A 25,928-nucleotide genomic window follows, 5' to 3' on the forward strand; every position below is an offset into this window, starting at 1 on the left:
TAAAAGTGCATATTTTAAATTTTTCTTGCCATAAATCGACAATCGTTTCGCTACATAAATGTAGCCTAAAGTATGCCTACTTTGAGATCGTTTAGAGTCCTTTGAAACTGCAATTATAAACTGCACTAAAAATGTTGGGGTCCATTAAAGTCCATTAAAATGAGAAAAATCCTGGAATGTTTTCCTCAAAAAACATAATTTCTTCTCGACTGAACAAAGAAAGACATCAACATTTTGGATGACATGGTGGTGGTGAGTAAATTATCTGGATTTTTTTTTTAAGAAAATTGAGTAATCCTTTTAAGCTATTCAAGCAATTCGCTCTCGTAATCGTGTGATATAGCTCTATGATAAGGCCAGAGGCTGGACCAGTGGCATACTGATATAAACGTATATATATAGAAGGGAAAGCCCCAATGGAGTGTGGCTAGTCTGCACAGTAATGTAGTAACATTGTGCTTTTAGACTGAAACCAGGGCTGTGAAAATTAATGCGTTAAGACTAATTTTATTAACGTGCAACGCACAAATTCAGTTTGACCTTCAAAGCCATCGACATCCAACCATGTATCTCTATATTTTCAGATCGTCTCATGCTTCTCTATTCCTCTCTCTCTCTAACTTCCCCTATTATCAACCTTTCCACAAGACAGGAAACTGCTCTCAGTACAGTGTTTGGCAACAGTCAGTGTGCCTCATCAGGGGAAATACAAATAACACATACGCCAGGTTTTCAATACCATTTTTTCTGAGCTATGTACACGCTAAACTCAAAAGTAAAGCCTAGTATTACTTTCAGCCAGTCTCTTTAGCATTAGGAGTAAGTCATCATAATGAATCATTTGGTGAAATCAATACCATTCGTGTCCATGACAATGAATGCAGTACACTAAACATAAATACATAAAAGTTCACCAATGTGCTTCAAGTTTAGCAAATTTACTTAAAAAAAATCATCTTAAGAGAATGATAAACGTTTAATATAAAGTACAATTACAAAAAAACTAGTATTTAAAGAAAGTGAAGATGTTTTTGACTTTGATGTTTTTGATGTCACTTTATACACTGTCAGAAAAAGTGGTCAAAAATGGTCATAAGCTGTCACTGGGGGGCAGTACCCTTAAAAAAGGTCCTAAGGTACAGATATGTATACATTGGGTGCCAATGTGCATCTTTGGTACCAATACAGAGTGTACCTCTGAGGTAATTATATATACCCTTCAGGTGTACTTTTTGAAAGGGTCCCACACCAGTAAGAGCTAGGGACCATTTATAAAAATTATTTTGACAGTATATAGGTCGCCCTAAATGTTGAAGCATCATTATACATCCATCATAAAAGTAGTCCAAGTGACTCCAGTGGGTTGTTCAGCTGAAAAGTGAAGTCATATACATCTGGTATGGCATGAGGGTGAGTAAATGAGAAAACGTTCATTTTGTGGTGAACTATACTTTTAAGTTTTTGAGATGCAAAGACAGGTTTGAGTCTAAGAGCACAACTGTGCTACTGAGCATTGCTCTGCACACTAACAAACTCCATTGGGACTCTCCCTACAATTACTGCGCTGTATGTTGTTATGGATAAAAAAAAGCCTCTGCTAAATGTTAACCAAAGTATTAATTAACTAATTGGGCGCACTGAGAATTGAAAACGCTTGAAAATACCAGACTGATGTTTTTGGTAACTAGTTTTGTTGCAGACTTGCATTATGTTGTGAAACACATAATAGTTAATTATCAAATTAACCAAACTACTGGATATTTATCTTCAAGGGTTAGTTCATGTCCCAGCCATTGACGAGATATCTCGTCAATTAAGAGAAAACGCTTCCCTGCCAATGACGAGATTTTCCGTCTTTCCGCAATACCGCTATTATCCACCAGGTGGCGCACTTCCGCAACTTTTTAAACCCGGAAGTATTGCCCTATGCCAGTGTTCTTCACTCCCAATCCTGGAGAGCCGGTGTCCTGCAGAGTTTAGCTCCAACCTTAATCAAACACACCTGCAAGCTAATCAATGTCTTCATGATCACTAGAAAATCACAGGTAGGTGTGTTTGATTAAGGTTGGAGCTAAACTCTGCAGGACACCGGCTCTCCAGGATTGGGAGTGAAGAACAGTGCCCTATGCTATGGCAAGCGGCTGCATGTCCGTGTCTGTTTTAAAGATCGCTCTGGATGAAAAGTCTGTCACAAAAATGGAATTATTTCTGCTTTTTGCTCAAAATATGTGTTTTTGCAGAAACCTACCCATATTCAAAAGCTGATTACAAAAGAACTACTGAAGGTAGGATGAAACGTTTTTTTTTGTTTGAAAGCAGAGGGTCTGTTCTTTCATTTGCTATATTGTATGTTTATATATTTAAAGAAGAACATTTTCTGGAAGGCATTAAACTTTGGTGAAAATCATGAAAAACGCTGGCGCTGGCTGGCAACTTTTTTTTAAATGCTGGCGGTGAAAGAGTTAAAACATTTTAATTTCAGAATATAATAGATTATATTCTAGTTTGTTTTTTCCTAACCGTTGGAATATACAGCATAAATCGTATATTATTTTATGAAGAGCCGGCCACAATCCACTTCCATTGTATTCAGAAAACCCAAAACAACATTGTTTAATATCTGAATTTTGGTTGCATTTTGGTTTCAAAGAACACAAAACATTAAAGGTTGGTTTACCGGACAGGGATTATTTTAAACCAGTACTAGGTCTTAGTTTAATTAGGAAATATAACTATTTTTAACAAACATGCCTTACTAAAAACATTACTTGTGTGAATTTTGATGCAAAACAAAGGGCACTTATGTATTTTAAGACATGTCAGTGAAAGTTGTTTTCAGTTTGGCCAGCTCTTACATTTATTTTAGTCTAAAACTAGTATAATCCCTGTCCAGGAAACTACCCCTAGGGGTTTAAGAGATGACAAAATGTTCATATTTGGCTAAACTTTTTACAACAATTTGAATTTCTCGTTGGCCTGGCAATAACTAATAGTGAAATAATTGACAGCAGCACCAGTCATGCTTATTCACTCAACTCAAGTTAACATTTAGGGGTGGTTTCCTAGACAGGGATTAGACTAGTCCTAGACTAAAATAAATGTAAGAGCTGTCCAACCTGAAAACAACTTGAACTGACATATCTCAAAATACATCAGTGCCCTTTGTTTTGCCTCACAATGCAAAAAAGTTATGTTTTTAGTAAGGCTGCCGTTTGTTAAAACTAGTTATATTTCCTAATTAAACTGAGGCCTAGTCCTGGCTTAAACTTATCCCTGTCCGGAAAACCACCCCTAAATGACTAAAGTCTAAAATCACATAAGCTGAATAGGAGATCATAAATTACTCCAGAATAATAAATGACACATGCACAGTCACTGTTTCCCTTTGTTGTAATTGGCCGAATTTCACAAGCATTGTTCTGATAATCAAATGATCTTACCATCACCGTAGTCTTTACTGCGACTGGACATGTGAAACTGCCGTGGAAAGGTCCCGTGTTTCCCATTACGTCCTGCAGGGGGAGCAGTGAGATACAAGCTGGTTAATAATATGCAGGCTACTTCCAATTTTCAGTGCAAGTTTAAATATTGTTATATTATATATTATTATTATTATTATAAAGTATAAATACATTCATAGAGTAAAAAATCCAATCCACATGCAAATCCCACCAAACATTACAGAGGTGTTATTCTTGTAATGTTTTATTTTCTTTATTCAAAATCATTTTGATCCAGACATTTCTTTGTGAGCTTTCTGAGTAAATAAAAAAACAAGACAGACTGTAAAGAAGGAAAAAGTAAAAAATTACAGTTACTCAAGATAATGAACGAATTGTCGTGACGGAGGCAGTGTCTTTATGTAAACAAAACTGGGGGACGCTGCTCGCTCGGAGGGCTGCTTGTCTTAACAAGAACTCAGCGTTCTGAGGTCGCATTCAATTGAAAGCAGCTGTTAAGCGGACAGCCTCCCCATGCGCTGTTTACAGCCCTCATCTCCCAGGGCGACCCAGCGATTTGCCCAGTTTAGAACGAAGAGGAAAAATCTGCTCACAAGAGCCTGGTAAAAACAGTCCTCCATGGAATTATGGGTTGGGAATCTGTACGTCTGGGTGTCTGTGTTCAGGCTGTCTATATCACAAAGGTATTTTTATTATTGAACCGACTGGGATATAAACGGCCCTGTATGTGCATAAAACATGAACTTTCCATTAAATGTGCTAGGGGGTGTGTGTTTTTCGTGCATGTGTGTGTGTGTTTGTGAATATGGATGGTCTCTCGCTGTTTGGGACGATCTCATTATCGGGGAGACCTGCTCTATTTGATCGCCGCTCATGAGGAAAAACAACAGAGGGAGAAGCGGGCGAGCGTGAGAGCTGGAGAGAGCGAGAGATGGAGACAGAGAATACTAACCAGGGAAAGGCATGAAAGAAAATCTCCTGCTTTAACCACTCCAGTAACTTTCAATCTGTCAGCGCAGCAGAAGAAAAGGAATGAAAGGGGAAAAGAGAGAAAAAAATAATTCTGTCGGCTCGCCCGCACGCTCACTCTCTCCGTCTGTACGTATCTATAGCTCTGTTCCTAAACCTAGAGAAATGCCTATAGCTATTTAAGTGAACTATTGAAGTATACACAGCAATATAATTCTGTAGTTAAAAAAAAAAAAAACGCACAGCACATTTTTTTATCCATGGCTGCATCGAAATCAAGTATTTCTATACTATACAGTTTTGCCATAGGCAAAAATCAGTATGCATAACCAATAGTATGTCTGAAACCTCAGTATGCAATAAAAAACAGTAGTGCTTAGATTGTCTAATGCTTTAGCTGAGATTTCTCAGCATTGGATGGAAACTTTTCTATCCCAGGAGACTACGCAAGCTAACAGCCGCCAAATTCAAAAGTGAATAAACAGAAAAAAACTATGAACCAAGCGGGTTCACATTTTCAAAATACGTACCCCAGTTGTGTCACTAGGGCAGTTATAGGACCCTAGGTCCTATGTATGCATTTGGTATCAATATGTACCTTTGAGATACTAGTGGTATAGCCATAGTGACAGCTGTGCTGTCAATTATTTTCTCTCTCTCTTTATCTGCACTAAATGGCAGTGACGTGATTGGATAGTGCAGATTAAGGGGTAGTATTATTATAATAAGATCCCCTTCTGACATCACAAGGGGAGCCAAATTTCAACTAAGTTGCTGGGTTGTTATTTTTCATGTTTTCTAGGTTGATAGTAGCACTGGGGACCCAATTTTTGCACATAAACATAATTTCATTTTAATTTATGATTAATGTACTTGTTCAACAACGCCTAAGTATGTTACCAGGTCATAGGTCAAAGAACATACGGGTTATGTGACAATGAAAACATGGCTGCACCCACACATACTATATAAAACAAACTTTTTTAACAATAAAACAGTAGGGACTTCATCTTATTCAGTGTGTACTGTCAATGTATGCGATTTCGAAGGCAGCCTTTTTAGTTGCTGCCTATGTAGTGCATCCCAAATCTGTCACTCCAGTTACAATGCTACCTTAGTAGGCAGCAGCTCATGTAGACAACAACATTCACCAAGGTAGGTTATTAGACGTTGGAACAAAGACTCATTAGCCTCATTCACACAGTAATCTCGGTAAATTATAGGGCTGGGTATCGATTCAGATGTTCCAGATCGATTCGATTTCGATTCACAAGCTGTCATTTTGATTCGATTACGATTCTCAATTACGGTTCTCGGGTCGGTTTTTATACTTAATTCTCGGTTCAACTCAATGAATATAGATTTAATACAAATACTATATTAATAAAAAAGAATAGTGAACAGCAATTTACAAGTGGGTAATTAATAAAAAGAAATTAAAAGCCACAACACTATCGTCGTCGTCCTGCTTGCGAAATCTAAAATGTTTCCATACCTCTGACTTTTTATGTGAATGTGGCATCAACGTCGATGAAGCAACTGAAACACTATTTTAAGCACTGAAAAAATGAATGACAGGCTCGCCTCTCGCTCCTTGGTAACATCGCGCAAGGCAAAAAAGAGGGTGACATCTAGTGAAGAAGACTAGTATTTAGATAGACGTTAATCTTATTTTCAATGTTTGCGGAAATAAATATGAAAGAAAAAAAATAAATTCTGCTCTTTGAGAATGGATTTTGAATCGACCACGTTTCAAAAAATTATAAATCTTTTTTTTTTGCCCAGCCCTAGTAAATTACCATGAATTTACCAGAATAATTAACCAGTAAACACAAAAATGTACTCTTCACACATGCAGTGATGTTCTGTCATTTTACAAGTAAGATATTCACACATCAATACCAAGACAGCGGTAAACTCGGTGAGAAAGCGGAAGTTACTTTAAAACTGCTGAGCTCAGTGTTGTATTTATAAACAATGGTGGGTTATGACTTCATATCCACAGTCGCGCAGTTGCTTGTGACCAAAACTGGGTAAGGAGGCGTGCACACCAAAGCTTTTACAAAATGGAAGCTCTGTGTTTTTTAAATAAGCCAGCAGCTAGCGGGTAATTTCCGCGCTGAAAACCAACGCTCGGCGTTGTTTCTGCGCTCTGATCTCAGCGTAGAGAGTTCAAAGACATTAAACTATGGGGCAGTTTACACTTGGTATTAAGATGTGTTTTCATCGATCGGATCACAAGTGGACGAGAGAGACACATCACGTTTACACCTGGTATTTAAATCCGTCTCTTTAGTCCACTTCCGACCGCTTTTGTCCTGAATACTGTGAGGGGGTGGTCTGTGAGACGGTGGGCGAGTCTCTCTGCTGTCATTCAAACGCGAACGGGAGTAATGATGAGTTTATATGGACGCGAACTAATATTATGTTGGAGTCCACTGCTTGTGTAGTAAGTAAACATGCTGCACAGTGTTTTGTACGTGTGTATGTAAGAGCTTTCTCTGAATTTTCAGCGCAATTGATGAAATAGGATTACGCAACTTTCACACGCTTGCAAAACGAAACTACGGAGATCATCCGCTTAAGTTTTATCAATGAAATGCTAAAAATAACGCTGTTCACCGTGTGTTCACGCCAGAAACAGAAAAGAAGTAAAACATTGTGTTCAGTACCTCAGATTAGAAAAATGGGCGGAGAGAAGGCGGCCGGCACAGGTGTGGCTGTCCGAAAACATTCAACCACATGTGGGCGTTACCACTACAAAAGCAATCCGATCGAAAGGGGTTTCCACTACCCCTGAATGTGGTTGAAAGTGGGAGAAAGTGGATGCGTTCAAAAAGTTTTGTACACCGTTTAGACCTGGCATCAACGTCGTCCACTTGTGATCCGATCGACGAAAACGCATGTTAATGCCAAGTGTAAACAGCCTCTATGGGTGAAAAGCTAAGCTCGTCAATGTCAGTTCTCACACTCCCGTCCAATCACATTGGAGGAGGGGCGGGACAAGTATCACAACAACCAACCGGCTCAAAGATCAAGCATCACAGCTACCAAAGCCATCGGCTGAAGAAAGCTGGCGCTCAGCTGAAAAACAGCTGGAATTCGCGGTCCTCCAGGTGTTTTCAGTTGCGTTTAAAAGTTTTGGTGTGCACAACCCCTAAGAGTCGCAACCTGCATCTTGAACAGCAGTAATGTTTACACATTATTCTTAACAGAGGGTGTGCTAAGGTCTTGGGCAATTCTGCAAATAGATGGTGAAAAATGTGGATGCTATGGTGTGCTCAACTTTAAGCAGCGTGCGGAAACGTCCATAAATAGTGCGGGGGTAAACACGTCATCTGTTTCAAAACGTTATGATTGGCCCGAAACTGTCAGCGCGTTCTGACGTTGTCCGTTCTAAATGCTGGTAATCCTAATTCTTCATTCACACAAACTAGTAATTTTTCAACCAAATGGCAGCACTGATTTAACAGAAAGGTTTTGTTCACACATGATATGTTAACTGCAATTTACCAGTAAAGACTGTGTGAAAGGGGTTAATGCAGCTTCTATACTGCAATCAACAGGGCTGCAATTTTATAACCTTGTTGTGTTGTGATTTCCCATTAAACCACAGTCCACAACACAACTGAAGCCCTCACTTTGTTCCTGAACTGGCTCAAATACCGACTCTATTAGTGGAACAAAGACCATAAAACGTCCCTCCAGCTTTGACAGAGATCCATATTCACTTGCACATTTCAATCTCACCTTTGTATTCATAGTTGAGGTTCAGGTAATTGTTGTCCCGGTTGTTTTGAGAAAACGGCGGGCTGTGGAAAAGAGAGAAGACGATGGGTTATTTTTGCTTGTTATTCCCTTGTGTGCAGTGGCGAGGTCGGGCTGTACTATCTGCTTGGCCTACATTCCAACATCTTATAGTCCCCAATGTGCCAACAGACTCTTAACGGACAGCAGGGCCGTCTGCCACCTGTCCTTATGTCGAGGATGGAGACAGATTGTCTTTACCTGATACCTGACCGCAGACATTAACGTCTTTTGGCTTTTGTAAACTTTTGAAAATGACAATGGATACATTAATGCCTGGTTCACACGGCAGGATAATTAGGCCGATTTTAGCCCCGATTCACCCCTTCCGACAATCTTAAGGATGCTCCGATAATCGTAAAATAAACTGATCAGATATTCTTGCCGTGTGTGGTGTGTTTAGACTGCTCTCGTCTACTCGGAAGCACCTCGGGACCGCTCCGATCTCAAATCGGGGATATCCAACATGTTGGATTTTTTTGGCCCGATTTCTTCTCGTGTGTGGTGTCTCCCGGGGACAAACGAGCATGCAGCCTGTGGACTGTGACGTGTAGCCAATCAGAAAGCGAGGTGACGAGGAAGCGAGGATGTACCGGTGTCATGTAAACAAAATCACGGGTCACAACAACTCACCTCCATATCATGATGTAGCAAGTATGGTCCATGCTCGCGTTGTCTTGTCTCCACTTCTTTGACCATCGCCTTTTCTTTTGAGAACGTTTTTTTTCGGATAAAAACAAACTGCAAACTATCGCCACAGCATCCTCTTCGTCCGCCATGATTGTTTACTCTGAAATCACGTTTGATCTCGAGAGATTTTGCGAGATTTCCTGTCTGACCTGGGACTGCTCGGGAGTCAAATCGGTTCGTGTGTGATGTGTTGATTTTGCCATGTGGCGGCGCACCACTAACTGTACGACCAAAACTGTTAGACCCGCGATGTTTTATCGCCGTGTGTGGGGTCTCTCAGAGTTGGAAAATCGGCCGACGATTTTAAATTCGTCCCGTCTGGTGGAGCCTTAAGTGTCAGTCAAATCTATTCTATTCTCACTAATAAATCATTCACATAAAAACCAAGAACAAACATTAAATAAACTGTAGATTTTAATGCTGATTTTATGCAGTAAACAGCCTTGCTCATCTCTATGGTAGATAATAAGATTATGTACACCGAAAGAGCAACTGCCGTGCAGGAGTGATTGTTATTGCCCCGACCCTGTTATTTCTCTCCGGCGGTGACGTCAGCACTAAGCGGGGGTTCGTCGAGACCCCGGATAACGGGCACACACACACCCGCAAAGAGGGGGGAAATTTCCATGCACTTGTTTCCTGTCATTGTTCTGAGGGCTAAAAGCCAGATAAGACTCGTGCAGGTAGCTTGCTTTCCCTTTTTCGTTCCCTCTCCCTCGCTCTCTCTGTCTTTTATTGTATTTGTTTTCTCATTCTTTCCATGCTGCATTATTGACCGACTCTTTTTCTAACAATACTGCATGGGCGACAGATAACGAAATAGATCGGGGAGATCAAGCTGCTCTCTCCATCTCGGTCTCTGAACAGAGAAGAGCAGAGGCGGCCAGCGATAGCACAGGAATCCAGGCGTCCAGATAAGCAAGCTGTCGCCATGGTGACATCAGGGGCTTCCTGGTTGGCTTGTATGGTGAACTGATACCATTTCCTCTCTTGTGCTGCTGGTACTTTTATCAAACATCATCGCTATTTATAATCATTACAAAACGCTTAATAATGGTGAATGCATGTTGTAATGCACAAATAAAGACTTAAAGAGTAACAGTCGGCTCACGCTTTTCCACACTTTCCAACATGCTTTTTCTCTTATCTCTAACAAACACACAAGTTTATGGTTTTCCCACCTGTCCAATGCTTGGTCCAGTGATTGACAGCTGCTGGAAAGTGACCCATCAGCACTCCCAAACGGCTCCAACATCTACAAACGAAAAAATAAATGACATCACCTCACTGCATTGCATTTCTTTGCGCTTTGTGCATCTGAACCTTAGCCCTCTGCAAGGATGACGTAAGATTTTCCATTAGCAAATACCCATAATATGTTCAAACTTTGCCTTCTCTGGACTGTTATAAAGCACTTATTACACAGGACAGTGAATTTTATAGAAATCACTGTAGATAGCAACACAAGACCATAACATTTTTAAAGGCTTTTATCGTGTTAAGTTTTGAAATTGTAAACACAGGGTCATGATTCACCGTGGGCAATCCCAATCCCTGGGATATCTTATATTTTACCATATTACAGGGTTCCCACACCTCAGTTAACTTCAAATTCAAGGACCTTTCAAGGACTTTCCAGGTCCAATACCCTCAAATTCAAGTACTAAATGTGAACACGTTTCAAGTGATAGCAAGGTTACATCGTGTTACCTTTTAAGATACATTGTTACATTTCCCGTTCGAGGGAACTCGCGCTGCGTCACTGCGGTGACGCTTTGGGGACGCCTGCAGGGTTAAGTGTGCCTGAATGTGTATATCAAATTCAACCAATGGTGAAGCTTAACGACAAGGACAGGGTGACGCGGGAGCCAGGAAGTATAGCGCTATCTGAAATATTGCCAAAGACGGAGTTACAAGGATGCAGGAAGTATGGCAAGGGAGACGCAGCGTCTCATTCCCTTCTCAGGGAACAACAGTTACATACGTGACCCGAGACGTTTTCATGTGTCAAACACAACTGCAAAAAGCATTTTGGTATGAATCAACATTCGCATACAGAAGATATAAGCATTAAATTGAAAAGTTTAGCACGTGTGCTTAAAAATCATTTTTATGATATTATCCTACACTACACAGGGAATAATATGGATTTTTTTCCAGAAAACTTTGTGCATAAAATAGATTTAAGCACTTTCAATGACCAATATCTTTGTATGTATATTTTCAAAAACTTCCCAGGGCCTTTTCACCCAGATTCACAAACTTTAAGGATTTCAGGGACCTGTGGGAAACCTGCATGTGAGGTTTCCATGGATATCATGTTTGAAGATTTCAGACCGTGCATTGTAAACCCATGGTCAATCCACATTAAACACACATACTGTGTGTGTATAGCTTAAATGCACAATCCAAAAGTAGTCCTTAATAAGGGTGTAAAACTCAAAATTTAACAGTGTGCAAATATACAAGCCTGAGTATAACTGAAGACACTGAATTTAATACAGACAGCCGATCTTACATTTGAGTCGAGTGTTTCTGGGATAAACTCTCCCTCGCTGTGGATGCTGGTGTAGGATCCCTGCCGTGCGATCTGCTGCTGTTCTTCTGGTACGCTGCCGGGAGGAGGGGAGGTGCGGCCCGTGTTCAGGGAGCCTGCAGGCAGACAGGGAAACGTTTGCTTGACACATCACTCAGTCTGATGCAAAAAAAAATCAGCATGGAATAGTAATTCTTCCATGAGCAAACTGATAACAGGGTCCAGGAAAAGATCCCAGAAAAGAAACAGAAACACAGAGGCAGCTAATGTATACAAGGAGTGTGAATGAAAAGAGAAAATGAGTTGTCTGACAAAAAGAAGAATATAAGATAATTGAAGAATAAAAAAGGAAAAGAGAGAAAGACACAGCAAAAACGACCAAAAATTATTAAACACTCTCCATCTGGCATTAATCAATAAAGCAGATAGTCCCGCCACACATGTATGTCATTATTTGAGCCAACGCTGTTATATCCACCCAACCCATGCTGCAGGAATTACACACCTTACGTATTAAAAGGAAGTGCGTCAAGACCGGGTGGATGGAGAAGAAAATGTGCGGGGAATGTAAAAATTTAGGACGGCTTGTAGAGAGAAATGCACTAAGATGTGACATGAATTTGTAAGTAGAATCAAAGTCTGAGGGAATAAAGCAAGATGTGTGTTTTGTGTTAGTGGGGTTTTTAGTATGTTAGGTAATGGCACTTTAGTTTTTCTCTCAGGACTATTTACAGTATTTACTTAAAGGGATCCCCCAAAATAAAAATTCTGTCATCAGTTACTCACCCCCAAGTTGAGTATGAGTTTTTATTCTGTTAAACACAACAGAAGATATTTTGATAAATGATGGTAAGCAAGCACACAGTTGATGGTACCCATTGACTTAATATGGAAATACTATGGATGTCAATGGGTACCATCAACTGTATGCTTACCATCGTTTCTCAAAATATCTTCTGTTGTGTTTAACAGAATAAAACAGAATACAGAATTTTCATTTCTATCCCTTTAAGGTTTACTAAATGCAGTCGAAAAACTGGTCAAGCTTTTTGCCCATCTTTAGGCCTTTTGAATGAAACAAGCCATTCCTCTAAAAGTACACAAATGCGTGACTTGCATTTGAAACATATTTTTCACTCTGTTCAAAATCCAGTGAAAACTAATATGAATATGTGCCAAAAAGGCCCTTGTTTTTGATTTTGGGATTGGTTATGCCATCATTGTTGTCTGTACATTGAGTTCTGACAGACAGCACCTCGGCCCTGTATGTCAACACAGTACAGGGTGACTTTAACTTCCCGCCAGCAATAGCGCTCAACATTCAGGACAGATAAGAGGGTGTTCACACAAACAGGAGGGACATGTTCTCCCATTTAAACATTAAGACTAAGCACAACTAAATGGAACGGCACCCTGGGGTCTTTAGACTTTAACTATTTTTAACTTAACACGATGCCATATGGCATCACACGATAATGTGTAGATAATGCTGATTGTATTTTAATAAACAATTTTTTAGACAATTTGTGGATGGATGCAGTACATCACTAATGTCTACTGTAAAAAATGTGTTTTGTGAACATAAAGCTTTAAAGGATTTACTCACCACCATGTCATCCAAAATGTTGATGTCTTTCTTTGTTCAGTCGAAAAGAAATTATGTTTTTTGAGGAAAACATTCCAGGATTTTCTCATTTTAATGGGCTTTAATGGACCCCAACACGTAACAGTTTTAATGCAGTTTAATATTGCAGTTTCAAACGACTCTAAACGATCTTATCTAGCGAAACGATTGTCATTTTTGACAAAAAAAGCTATTTTAAACCACAACTTCTCGTCTATCTCCAGTCCTGGGATGCGCCAATGCGACCTTACGTGATACGTCATCACATCAAGAGGTCACGGATGATGTATGCGAAACTCCGCCCCAGTGTTTACAAGTGTGGAGAAAGAGGACCGTTCTGACGTTGTTGTATGTGGAATGATACTAATTAATGTCTTTGTGTCAGTTTATTGTTTAAAATGGTGAGTTTCATATATGTAACACGTGACCTTTCTACTTCACTACGCAATTACGTGAGGTCGCGCTGGAGTGTCACAGGACCGGAGATAGATGAGAAGTTGTGGTTTAAAAGTGCATATTTTTTATTTTTCTTGTCAAAAATGACAATAGTTTCGCTAGATAAGACCCTTATGCCTCGTTTGGGATCATTTAGATTCCTTTGAAACTGCAATTTTAAACTGCATTAACACTGTTACATGTTGGGGTCCATTAAAGTCCATTAAAATGAGAAAAATCCTGGAATGTTCTCCTCAAAAAACATAATTTCTTCTCGACTGAACAAAGAAAGACATCAACATTTTGGATGACATGGTGGTGAGTAAATTATCTAGATTTTTTTTAAGAAAATGGACTAATCCTTTAAGTAGTGAAAAAGAAAAACATTGATACCAATATTTCAGCCTATTCTAAAGACAAATGCTAACATATATTGAAATCTGCAAAATGCATTCTTCATCCTCCATCATTCAGCAAAAACTTGTAGTGAGCGAACTCCCTCTATTTCTCTCCTGTTCTGAGGTGCGAAAGTGACGTGATGCGAATAATCAAGACGTGAGAAAGATCATGTGTGATGTGAGGTCTATCAAGTGGAAATGTTTCGCACTATCTGTGATATGTTTGTTGCGTGTACAGTATGCAGCTTAGTGGCTACTTAAAAAATAATAATAATCAGACCCACATCTAATGAAATTTTGTTTTTGTTTCTCCGTACGTGAGAAAATATGCATTTTACACGCCGCTTTCATGCTGAATCTGATTTCAAGGGTTAAAATAAATCTCATAAAAAATATACAAACAGTTTTTTGTCATAAGTGAGGAAGTGCATGTTAAAAGAGATGCATACACACTTCACAGCTGACTGAGCCAAAGCTTTAAAACACTAGACTTATTAATCTCCAAACTAGTTCCACTAGTCAATTTACGAGTCAGTGACATCACTGTGCCATTTCAAATGCAACCACACATGACTCTAAATATGACAAACATGTCATTGGGTGCCACTTCGTCATTCATAAAATTTAAATTCAGGCATGAAAACGGGTCAGGGGTGAAAAAGGTGATAAGCGATGTGGCCTCTAAGGTGGGGGACTTCCCCAAAATAAATATTATGGCCTTATTAGGGGACATGCTGTAGCTCAACTTGTCTACTCTTTAGGCATGTGATTGGCAAAGGACAAAAAAGGAAGGATGTTAAATAGAAATGTTAAATGTTCATTTTTAAGTCACTTTGGATAAAGCGTCTGCTAAATAAATGCATGTAAATGACAGGATCATGTAAAGATGATTCGTCAAGCATTTCTATAACAGCGCTGACATCACTGCGTTCTTTGATGCCATTCCCCAGTCCTAATGGGGCTAGTGCAAACAAAGCCGATGATAAGCCCATTGTGTGATGTCGTTTTGAACGTGAAGGGGTGTGTGCGTGCGAGCCTGCGTGACGCACCTGTAGAGTGTTTGCGCACTCGCTCAGAGCCTTTGAGAACGGAGGCTTTAAGATCTCCAAGCGACCTGGACGCCCTCATCTCGCTCTGCTTGTCTTGGCCGCTCACCTGAAGGAACTGTGGGAAAGGGGAGGTGAAGATACATGAGTTGGACTACATGTGGAAACATGTGTGTTTGGTTACAATACTTGTAATATTTGGCCCAAAGTTGACAGCTGCTAATTCTTTTCCTAAAAGGGTTATAGGTTTTCAATTGAAGCTACTGGGGTTTAACAACAAACAGGATGTGAGTAAAGGGAACTTGTGGTTTAAGAACTATTTCAAGTCCAGGTCAAGTTTTCAGTGCGTCTCTTTAGTTTTGGTTTTGGCTCAGGTTTGAGTTTAGCTTGGGTGGCTTGTCTTTGTTTTGGCTTGGACTCACGTGGTTGTTGGGAGGTGTTTTCAGAATCACTCTCAGCAGGTTGTTCATTCCAGAGCTGGAGCTTAAAGCCTGAAGTGCTCGGTCCAAATCCTCCTGACACTTTAAAGCCGCCAACATCTGGGAGCAGAAGGGCATTGTAAACGTTGTATATTTACATGGTTAAAAACGAGATGTTTTACATTTACAGATCCTTAAAATGAATTTCCTTCCGTTCGCATAGCAAAACTATTCTTGTGGTAGACTGTGGTAAACCAATAGGGGTTTTTTGTAATGATGACAACAATCGGAACAAAGGTGACAAAATGGGAACATTAGCCAACATGATTATTTAAAGTCCATACTGAAACTTTACGTAATTTATCATTTTTCAACCTCAATTCAATTGCTAATTGCTAAGTAATTTAACAATCATTTTACAAAAAAATGCAAGCGTTATTTACTGACTAACTGGTGCTGTCTAAAAATGCCTGGGTTATTTTTAACCCATGCTGGGTAAATATTGGACAGAACACACTGCTGGGTTAAAATTGACCCAGTGCTTGGCTGCAAAGCTTACATTTTTACAACCTTTTACCCAAAGCGATTAACTACAAAGGAAAAGTTACCAAAAGCTAATTATGTTACCAGGAACAATGTGCTACCTCTTTATCAGAGTAGTAGAGGTCCATTTGCTGTCCAAAAGCCTCCGTCACCTTCTGAAGGAGATCTTTGAACTTCAGTGGTCTCTGAAACGGGATGATCCTAACAGAAAAAAAACACCACATAATCTAATCAAACCAAGACACATTGGGAATCTGCAGTTTATATTACAATGAACAAGGCTTTCTTCATTCCTTTTTTTATAAAGGGGTGATATATATATATATATATAAGATTTGGTTCCAAAACGCAATAAACACCTTAAAAAAAGAGTTACCGCCAAAATCAGTATTTTATTAGGTCAGTATTAAAAAGAAAATTCTTAATTTTACGAAAAATCTGATATCCGCTGTGTTATTCTGTCATCTTTTCTACCTTTTTTCCGAAAATGCAATAAACGCCACTCCTCCTTCTCTGCAGAATGCAATAAATCCACTCAACAAATCACAGCGCACCATTCCACGCATTGTAAACAATAATGGCGGCGCTTTGAATACACACAGAATCAAAGTTTTCTTCATCTACTTTGTACTTCATGATCAACAAACAAATTACAACAAAATAATACTTTTGATGGCATTGATAAACCTGTGGTAGTTTTCTGTGGCGGGGAGGAAACGTAAGTCACTCGGGCACTCAGGCGATGGAAAAATGCCGGCTGTTGCTTGTTCTTACACGACAGCATGAAGTTTCTGTCATGCCAACACATTGATCCCAGGGGATCTTATAAAAAACTTTCCATTATTTTACTCAGTCAATGAAAATCGAGCAGGACCAAAACATTTTACAGCTGATCGCTGTCAAAAAAGTTCAGCGACGACGTCCAGAGGATGACAGCCACAATGACAGTGTTCTTAATATGACAAAGTAAGTGTTTTTATTACTGCCATTTAAGTTAATTTTTTTAATCGGTGTATACCACTAGTCAAATAAATAAATATACCATGGCAAAGATCAATGCACATTTATATATCAATAGATTTATAGCATTTTGAAAAAAACTTTTTGATTTATTACATTTTGCGGAAAAAAATAATCAGTTTTTATAAAAAATCTTTGAAAATCAAATCATGGATTTGAATTTTAATGTTATTATAACCTAAAGATGCTATGTGAAAGTTTGTAACAGAAATAGTGGTTTTCATCTTGTCACTTTCTTGGTATAGAAAACATGTTTTTTACCAAAATTTGTCAAAATTAATTTATTGCATTTTGGAACCAATTTCTTCATATGCTTATCCTTATTACAGGCCTATATGTAAGTGTTTCAATCACAAATATACTGATAGTACAGGTAATTTCTATACAAACATATCACAAATCTCACAAAAAGTAAAGTCACAAATGAGATCTCTACTTTTTAGTTTGTCATTTGTCCCAGTAATCTCTTACAATGTCTCTTCAATAGCTTCAATAGATCTCAACAATGTCTGCTTTAAGTGTGTGTCTATTGTTCATGCATGGCAACATGAAGAGATTGATAACGTAGTGTATAAGTTTGTGTTTGGCTCAATTAACCAGAGCGGACCACTGTTTCAACAGCAGGCTTCCTGAGAGGAAAGCGAGGAAAAGAACAGAGCTGGAGGTAGCAGGAAGCATGTTTTCCTCTGCTTCTCGAAAGTTCAGCTCACTATGAATTCTGGCCAACTACTGGCACACACACAGACACGCACACACATGTCCTCATATCTCCTACATTTGAAAACTCTTATCTGGGAAGCTCCACAAACTTTAACAAACAATTTGTGCCGATGAATGTCCGTCCTGTTGGCTAAATCAGGCTCCATATTTTACTGGCTGTTGATTGGTTCTCATGTGAAGAGCATTCTGGGAACAACTGGGAACAGCTGGGACATTATTCATGGCTAAATGAGAGGTGACCAGTCAACCTTTCAAATGATTTGTGAAAAGTATTCTGTTTCACAGTAAGAATTAATATTGATGAAGCTGGCTAGAGAGATCTTTACTTTGAGCTGTGAGAGATGGCTCTGTTTACATTGGCTGATGAATATGATAGAGATGGACAAAAATCATAGCGGAAGACTGGAGAGAAAAGAGGATGTAAGGATCAAGAGGACTTTCCTTCCTCAGCGTGCACAGATAAGCATCTCATTTTGGCTATGGTTCTCTGTGTCTGGCAAGGCACATGCTACTCTCCTCCTTCCTGTCTTAGTGATTCAGCGGCTGCCAGAGAACGACGTTGTCAGTGTGTCAAACAAGTTAACCTAACTAATGACTATTTTAATGAGTTTATAAAGCTTATACTGGAGCAAATGTGTGTGGATTTGTAACACACAGTGTGAGACTTGGGAAAATGCAAGTTCAGTTTTTTAAAGTAAGGAATAATATAAAGCCAGCCATTTGTTATCGCAAAATAAATCCCAAAAGGGTAATCAGGACCCCAACGTAAAGCAGAGGGGTCTTATATCACCCTGAAGGGATTTATGTGCAATTACAACTGGCTGGTAATTTGCTGGCTATTTGCCACATGAGTAAATATATGGACACAAAGGGCTCTATCTTACACCCGGCGCAATGCAGCGCAATGCGCGACGCAAGTGTCTTTCGCTAGTTTCCACCCTAATTTTCACGTTTAGCGCCGCGTTGTTTAAATAGCAATTGCATTTGCGCCCCCTTTTGCGCCCATGGGCGTTCTGGTCTGAAAACGAGGTGTGTTCAGGCGCATTGTTGGCGCGTTGCTATTTTGAGGCAACTAAAATAGACTACGCCATTGACCAACAAAAACCTGGTCTAAAGTCTAAAGTCAATGGCGCAATGTGTTTTATGTTATTTAAAGAGCGCATTAGTAAAATGCGCCTAAACACGGGAGGACAACGCGGGTTTGCTTATCACAAGGTACATAATGCGCAGCAGCACAAAAATGCTTTTAAATATGAAAGATTAAAGGATTGAATGTAAAAGATTATTATTGAATCTCTTGGACATAAATGAGGACAGATTATGAGACGTTAGAAGGCGCAAAGAGCTGCTTCACCTGCAGCCTGCTAAGTAAATAAATGCTTTGCTTTAAACAAATGCGTCTGTTTTTAAATGTTTTTTTTTTAATGCTACCTCACGGATTTATTGTATATGATTACTCTGTACCTGTGGATATGGTGAGATGAGAAACATTTTTAAGTCACGCTTAAAAAAACTCTTTGCTAAAAAACCGCTGTCCAAAGTGCTGAAACGTGAGAAGAGCCGTTTGTAAATTCTTTATCTCCTGTTTGTTACAAATAAAGTATTTTTAGAGTACAAACCTTATCTTACATACTTGTAAATTATGTTTTGATGATATTGGATAGCCATACATTTAAAGCAATTACAAGCCTGCTTTTTACTTCCATGACTAAAAGAAAACGGGTTTTAAAGGTTTTAATAAAAAAATAACAATTTCAATACAAGTGGAAAAACAACACAATTATTTAACATTAATCTTAAACTGGGGATCTTCTTCCTCCGCTTAGTTTTTCAGTTTACAAAGTCCGTCATCTAAATAGGGATTAGACATAGCGCCAGCGCAACTTGCTTTTAAAGGGGATGAGAGCTGTGACTCTCATTGGTTTACTGCACGTTACGCCCAAAATACTCCCATTACAATAGGACCTACCCTTTTCGACCATGCGCTCGGCGCAAAATCCATTTTTCCCGTCGTTAAATTAGCAAAAGTGGATTCGGACACGCCCATTTAGATGTTGCGCTGTGCGCTTTAGACAATGCGCTTAGATCGTTAAAATAGGGCCCAAAATGTATTGTACAAGCTCATTTGTAAGAAATGCAAACCTTCAGTAAGGAAAAAGCCTTTCCTGGCACTTTAAGCTAAGATGCATTCAAACTAGTGATGCACAGAAGTATCGGCCGCCGATATTTATCGGCCGATTTTTGATAAATTTGAAACCATCGGCATATCGGCAATATCTCGAGAAAGGCCGATACCGATTGTTTATTAATTAACTGCATAAAGAAATCCATTATATGTAAAAAAAAAAAAAATGAGTTAATGTTGTTAATAAAATAAATGCTGAATAGCAAAAACCACCTTTGAAGGTTGTCATGCTGTCTTATTATATTTGTTTTAGCTTAATTTGTGCCTCTCTTATTATGTTGGTCCGTTGAATGTTAATTAGATCCGATCCATGTTCGGTAAAAATAATTTGATTCAGAAATAAACTAGCTAATAGACCAACTGTATAGGATTTTATACAAGTGTTTAATATCGGTATCGGCATCGGTATCGGCCAGAAGTTGTCTGTTTAAATCGGTATCGGCCCAAAAAAATCCTATCGGTGCATCCCTAATTCAAACTAATTCAAAGTCTAAACAAGATGAACATGCATTTGGTTGAAAAAATCGTAAATGAATCTCATGTACTATATGTTGTTATTTTTATGCATATTTTCAGGGAAAAACAAACCTCGGAATGTCGGGACTGGACAATCAGAATCAACCATTCCAGAGCAAAGTGTAATAAATTTGAATGACAAAATCAAAATAATTTAATTTACATTCTGAAAAAGTTTCATTTTATTATGTTTTTTTTTTTTTTTGCATATGTATGCATTAGGGATGGGACGGTATGAAAATTTCATATCATGATTATAGTGACCAAAGTTATCATGGTTATCAATATTATCATGGTTTTGTCTGAACAAGTTTTATTTTTGAAAATCACAATTTAATATTTCATGTCCCTGAAATTATTTTCTGTGGTAAAAAATAAATAAATCTGTCTAATAAGTTTATCGTGAATGAATACATTATCCCTTTAATGCCTTCTTGTGCAAAAAACTATGTTGCATGTGCGCGGCTGCGTCAAACTGATTCTGGCTGTACAGGATTTACCGCGAGTTTTCAAAATCACGGTAATCAAACACGGTTGTAATGATAATTACATTTTAAACGATAATACTAACCGTCAGGACATTTTATTGTGGTTAATCATGACACCGGTAACCGTGCCATCCCTAGGCAGGGCTCGCAAAATCGCTAGCCGACGTCCCGGGGCTATTGTGCTTTGCAGTCGGGCTATCAAAATGCATCCCCGCCCTGCCCGTCGGGCTATCTTGACTTATAGGGAGGAAAAAATATATTTAAATGCTTATGCATTCTCTCACAGATTTGGATGGGTAATAATGGTGTATGAAATTCAGGCATTGGTTATTTAAATTGCGTTTGTGCGCGCGCTCGAGTTTTACTTTCACTTTCGCGATTGCGCGAAGCCGCAGTACAGGAAGCAATACGTACTGATTTGTCACTGATTTGTTGGGCAAATCCTCCAACTTGGGCAAATCTTCCTGTTAGTCATTACTATCCTCACGCAAGAAAATTAAATATCTTGCAGCAAGCTTTAAAATGTAATGAAAAGTAATGTATTTTTTATTCGGGCTACTTGCATTCATTTCGGGCTACCAAAAACTGAAGAGTGCCTGCCCGAAGGGCTACCAGGGATTTTGAAATTTTGCGAGCCCTGCTAGGCATGAATAATTCATAAAAAAAAAACATGTCCATGACGGATCATTTCGAAATTTGATCAGAAGATAAAAATTTGCATTGGTTTTTTTTTTTGTAGTTTTGCATTATGATACGAGTGTATATTAGCATGTTTTGTTGTTTGTTACTTCCCTTTGGAATCTGAGAACGGTTTAACCCGGAAGCAGTGCATGCACTCTAAAAATGGCTGGGTTATTTTTAAGCCATGTTGGGTAAATATTAGACAGAACACACATGCTGTGTTAAAATTGACCCAATGCTGGGTTGTTTTAACCCAACTGCTGGGTTATTATAACCCAGGGTTGCATAACAACCATCCTCCATTGGGTCATTTTTAACCCAGCATGTGTAATATTTATGCACTATGGGTTAAAAATAACCCAGCCATTTTTAGAGTGTGAAGTCAGACTTAACAAGCAGATTGTTTACTCAAACAAATCATTTACATAAAACATCAAAATCAGGCAATGCCTTTACAAATAAGGCAGTAGGCTATTCCAACTCACTTTCCAACACTACAGTCACCACCATATTGACTATTTCTCCAATTCCTTTTCTATGCAAGTTTCTTCTCAAATATTTACCGTCTCGGTTTAATGTGAAGGCAGAACAGATGAGAGGTAAAAACAACAATTGTGCCGCTTCTCTAGCAGCCAATTAGAGTTGTAAAAGCATCACATCTGACTGTCTGTCACCCCTAATGCATTACCAACATCCTGTGACATAACCCACTGAGAATTTTTTCATATAATGTAGGCAGCAAACACAGTCCTTAATTTATCCCAGGATGCACTGGGACTTTGTGGTACTCTTTTTTACTTGTTTGTTTAACAAAAACACTATCCAGAGGCAAGCTTTATTGCTCAAAGCTTGGCTTAATGAAGTATTTTTTGTAAGAGAGTACAATTAAACACCTACAATAACAGGACAATAGTGGATTTACAAGAAGTAACAAAGTAATTCGAGAATGATCAATCAAGATTCAATAATCTGGTTTTTGATAATCCTTGCAGATTTACATCACAGTATAAAAAACATTGTTGAGATCTTTTCAAACAACTAGAGAAGACCCATATTATATTATTCAGTTCTGTCTTAAAAAAATGGAAACTTCATTCAATACCATTCGACTGCAGTCGATTGTTTAAGGGCAGATTTATGTTTAAGTATACGTCTTATTATTCATTTAAACTATCTAGGATAAACAATCCTTAACTTTCCTGTGAACAATGCACTTTGAGCCTGTAAACAATTTAGTTTCGAATGCTTCAATAACATCTTTGAATTCTTTTTGTGCTGAAACGTTGGCTTCATAAGAGGGAAAATACCTTAGCAAGAAAAGATGTTGTGCTAACTAGAATCACATATGGATATACTTTGCAAATACGTCCTGGCATTCGGCATTCGTACGATGGAAAATTACATGTTCAATGTGTGGGTGTATAAATGACCCACAGGACATTGTAAATTAATAATGGGTGTGTCACTGAGCTCAAACAGCTGGCCCTCAATCTCTTTTCTCTTTAACTCTGTCTGCCAAACAGTACTAAAAAGTGGGTGAAACACTGCATCTAAATGTCAAAACACTTCAGGAACGTTGTGGTTCTTTTGGGTAGATTGGGGTATTTTCCATTCTTTGCATGGTGATAGATCTTAGAAAGGCATAACAAGAGGTGGGATAAGACGAGAGGAATGAGATGAGGGATGGGACGGAGCGTTGCAAAAATAATGAGAACGTTCCAACTCACCGTTTCTCTTGTTCATGCTCCAGCTTCACCCGCAAATCCTGCAAGAAGAAAACACCAAATTAAACAAGTCCTGTGGAAAATGAATGAAATACTGAATACTACAATTAGTAATTTGTGTGAAAAGCAATATTGTTCAGTTTTGAAAGGTATAGATTTCTACACCTGTACCCATCACAACTACCCCGGCTCAAAGTCGAGCTGTTTGATACTGTATAAGCATTTACTCCTATTGAAGAGTCTGAAAACTGTTTAGATTCATACTGTTGACACTGTTATGTCATCTTCATTATGAATGCAAGGCTAAAATAATGAAAGAATTGAAAATGCATGCATATCACATGCACATGTACATTATGCACCCAAAATATTTCTGAGATGTTGTGTTGTTTCTGAATGATGTCTGGCTGGTTGAGGAAAGTCATGCTGGTACTCATGCTGGAAATGTTTGTGCGTGCCTGCGTGCGTGTGTGTGAGAGAGAAATGTAAAAATATGAGAAAGAGCAACCAAGGGCGAGTAAGAGAAAGCCAGCTGTTTGTGTACCAGACAGACAGAAACTGTGTGTAAGTGCAGAGTGCGTGCCAGCCAATTATCTTCAGGACTGGCTTGTGTCCTGTGTGGAGTGACAGCATTGTAAATGGAAATTTAGTCAATGAACAAAACCACAGAAATACTTAGGTTTATGTTATACAGAGGGACCGGATGTTAAGGGATTTTAGAGGTCTCTCACTCTCAGATGTATCCTGTTTAAAATTGTACGATACAGCTATGGGATTATGTCAAGTCAAGTGTATGGTAGGGCTGGACAACAAAGCTTAACATCTATTGTAGAAAAATGCAAGATTTAATTTGAGAAGATACTGTAGATCCAGATAAATTCAGATTGTAAATGCTTAATACATAAAAATGCATTAAAAATTATCAAGGCATTTTATCACAAACTCTCAGGGGTCACTGGGATGTTACCCTTTAAAAATGTACTAATATGTACCCAACCCTTAAGGGACTAATGTGCACTCTTTAGATACAAATGTGTACTTTATTGAAAAGGTTCCACCCCAATGACAGCTTTTGCAACCTTATTTATAAGAATGTGTGGGCTTTAACTAAATAAACATAAGGAACAATAATTAATCATTTATATTAATATGCATAATAAAACATGACTACATGAAACAGCAACATTTACACAGCTATAAATTTGCTCAACCCGTTTTAATATGTAAAATAACATTACTAATAAGTTTAAAGTAATGAGGCAAAAAAAGATCTATTCATAAAACCATTTGAACTGTTTAAAGTGATTTTAAATAAATTATTTAAGCTTGCAGATCCACTGGAAAAGCCATAGTAAGTGTTGTATTAAATGTTTTACTGAATATTAATATCAAAGTATAATTCTGATTTATTCATATATTTATTTATTTTAAAAGAGCAAACTGTAAAAATTAGGGATCGACCGATATGGATTTTTCAGTGCCGATGCCGATTTTTTTTCCATCAGCATTAGCCGATGACCGATACAGGCTGCCGACTTTCTTGAGCCGATATTTGGAGCCGATACTGCTTTTGCTCACTCAATTTACATCATAAAAAGGACACAATGATGATGCCAAATGTTACAAGTCTCAATTTAAAAAAGTAACATTTATTGAACTTAAAAAAAAACTATATTTAACAAATAGTAAAAACAGGTGAGGGTGCTATGGAACCATGAACTGCACTCTCCACAATGATGAGGAACTATCAGCAAAGGATACTGATTTCTAGCACCTAACTACTACAAATAAATATAGGGGTGGTTTCCTGGACAGGAATTATCTTAAACTAGGACTAGAGCTTAGTTTAATTAGGAAATATAACTAGTTTTAACAAACATGCCTTACTAAAAACATTACCTGTGTCCATTTTGAGGCAAAACACAGGGCACTGATGTATTTTAAGATATGATGTTAATAGTTTGGGCAGTTCTTACATTTATTTTAGTCTAGGACTAGTCTAATCCCTGTCTGGGAAACCACCCCATAGAGATGAGAAATAAACACCCGCTTTGTCCAGCTATGATCAGCTGTTAGGCAGAGCTTTCGATGTTGTCATGGAAAGGTTGGTTGTTTTTAGTCACATGACCTGCAATCGCTTGCGGCTTCCAGCACTCTGTCTGTAAATAATGCAGGGAAAAATCGGCGAACACGGCAGCCACATATCGACCGATACACATAAAACTCGCAAATATCGGCCCGATATATCGGCCGGCCGATATATCGGTCTATAAAAATGTGATGCATTGTGGGATATATAGCAACTGAAGGTAGTTACCTGTCTGTAGGCCTGGGTTCTGCTCTTGGGCTTGTTACTGTTGTTGGTTTTGATGTGGTAGCAGAAGCGTAAAGCTGCCAGGTCCTTCATTATGGAGTTGAGCGCCTCTTCATCATCTAAAGCACACAAAGATAAATTTATGTCACGCTGTGGATCTTAGAAAAAAGCATCACAACTGTATGACTGGCTGCCAAATGGAACATGCTGATTGGAGAAAAATGCCTAAATGAATGACATAATAATGACTGAGGAATTTAGTTTCTTTTAAAGCTGCATCACCATACTTGATTTTGACAATCCTGAACAAAATTTGAAGTGCTTGCCCACCGATACTACACGTGTTATGAGT

At 38.5% G+C, this 25,928-nt stretch overlaps 1 protein-coding gene across 1 annotated transcript in view; it reads right to left on the minus strand.

Annotated features, from left to right (window-relative positions):
- Positions 1 to 25,928, minus strand: part of map3k22 (mitogen-activated protein kinase kinase kinase 22) — a 71,714-nt gene that overhangs the window by 13,060 nt on the left and 32,726 nt on the right. The window contains exons 4-12 of the mRNA XM_065258119.2: positions 25,580 to 25,695; positions 23,266 to 23,303; positions 16,030 to 16,129; positions 15,389 to 15,505; positions 14,970 to 15,084; positions 11,446 to 11,579; positions 10,109 to 10,182; positions 8,181 to 8,242; positions 3,441 to 3,512 (exon numbers count right to left, since the gene is read on the minus strand). Of these exons, the coding sequence (XP_065114191.1) occupies positions 3,441 to 3,512; positions 8,181 to 8,242; positions 10,109 to 10,182; positions 11,446 to 11,579; positions 14,970 to 15,084; positions 15,389 to 15,505; positions 16,030 to 16,129; positions 23,266 to 23,303; positions 25,580 to 25,695 (828 nt within the window). The remainder of the gene's footprint in view (positions 1 to 3,440; positions 3,513 to 8,180; positions 8,243 to 10,108; positions 10,183 to 11,445; positions 11,580 to 14,969; positions 15,085 to 15,388; positions 15,506 to 16,029; positions 16,130 to 23,265; positions 23,304 to 25,579; positions 25,696 to 25,928) is intronic.

This window comes from Paramisgurnus dabryanus, chromosome 22, assembly GCF_030506205.2.
Source record: "Paramisgurnus dabryanus chromosome 22, PD_genome_1.1, whole genome shotgun sequence".
In the NCBI taxonomy this organism is placed as follows: domain Eukaryota; kingdom Metazoa; phylum Chordata; class Actinopteri; order Cypriniformes; family Cobitidae; genus Paramisgurnus; species Paramisgurnus dabryanus.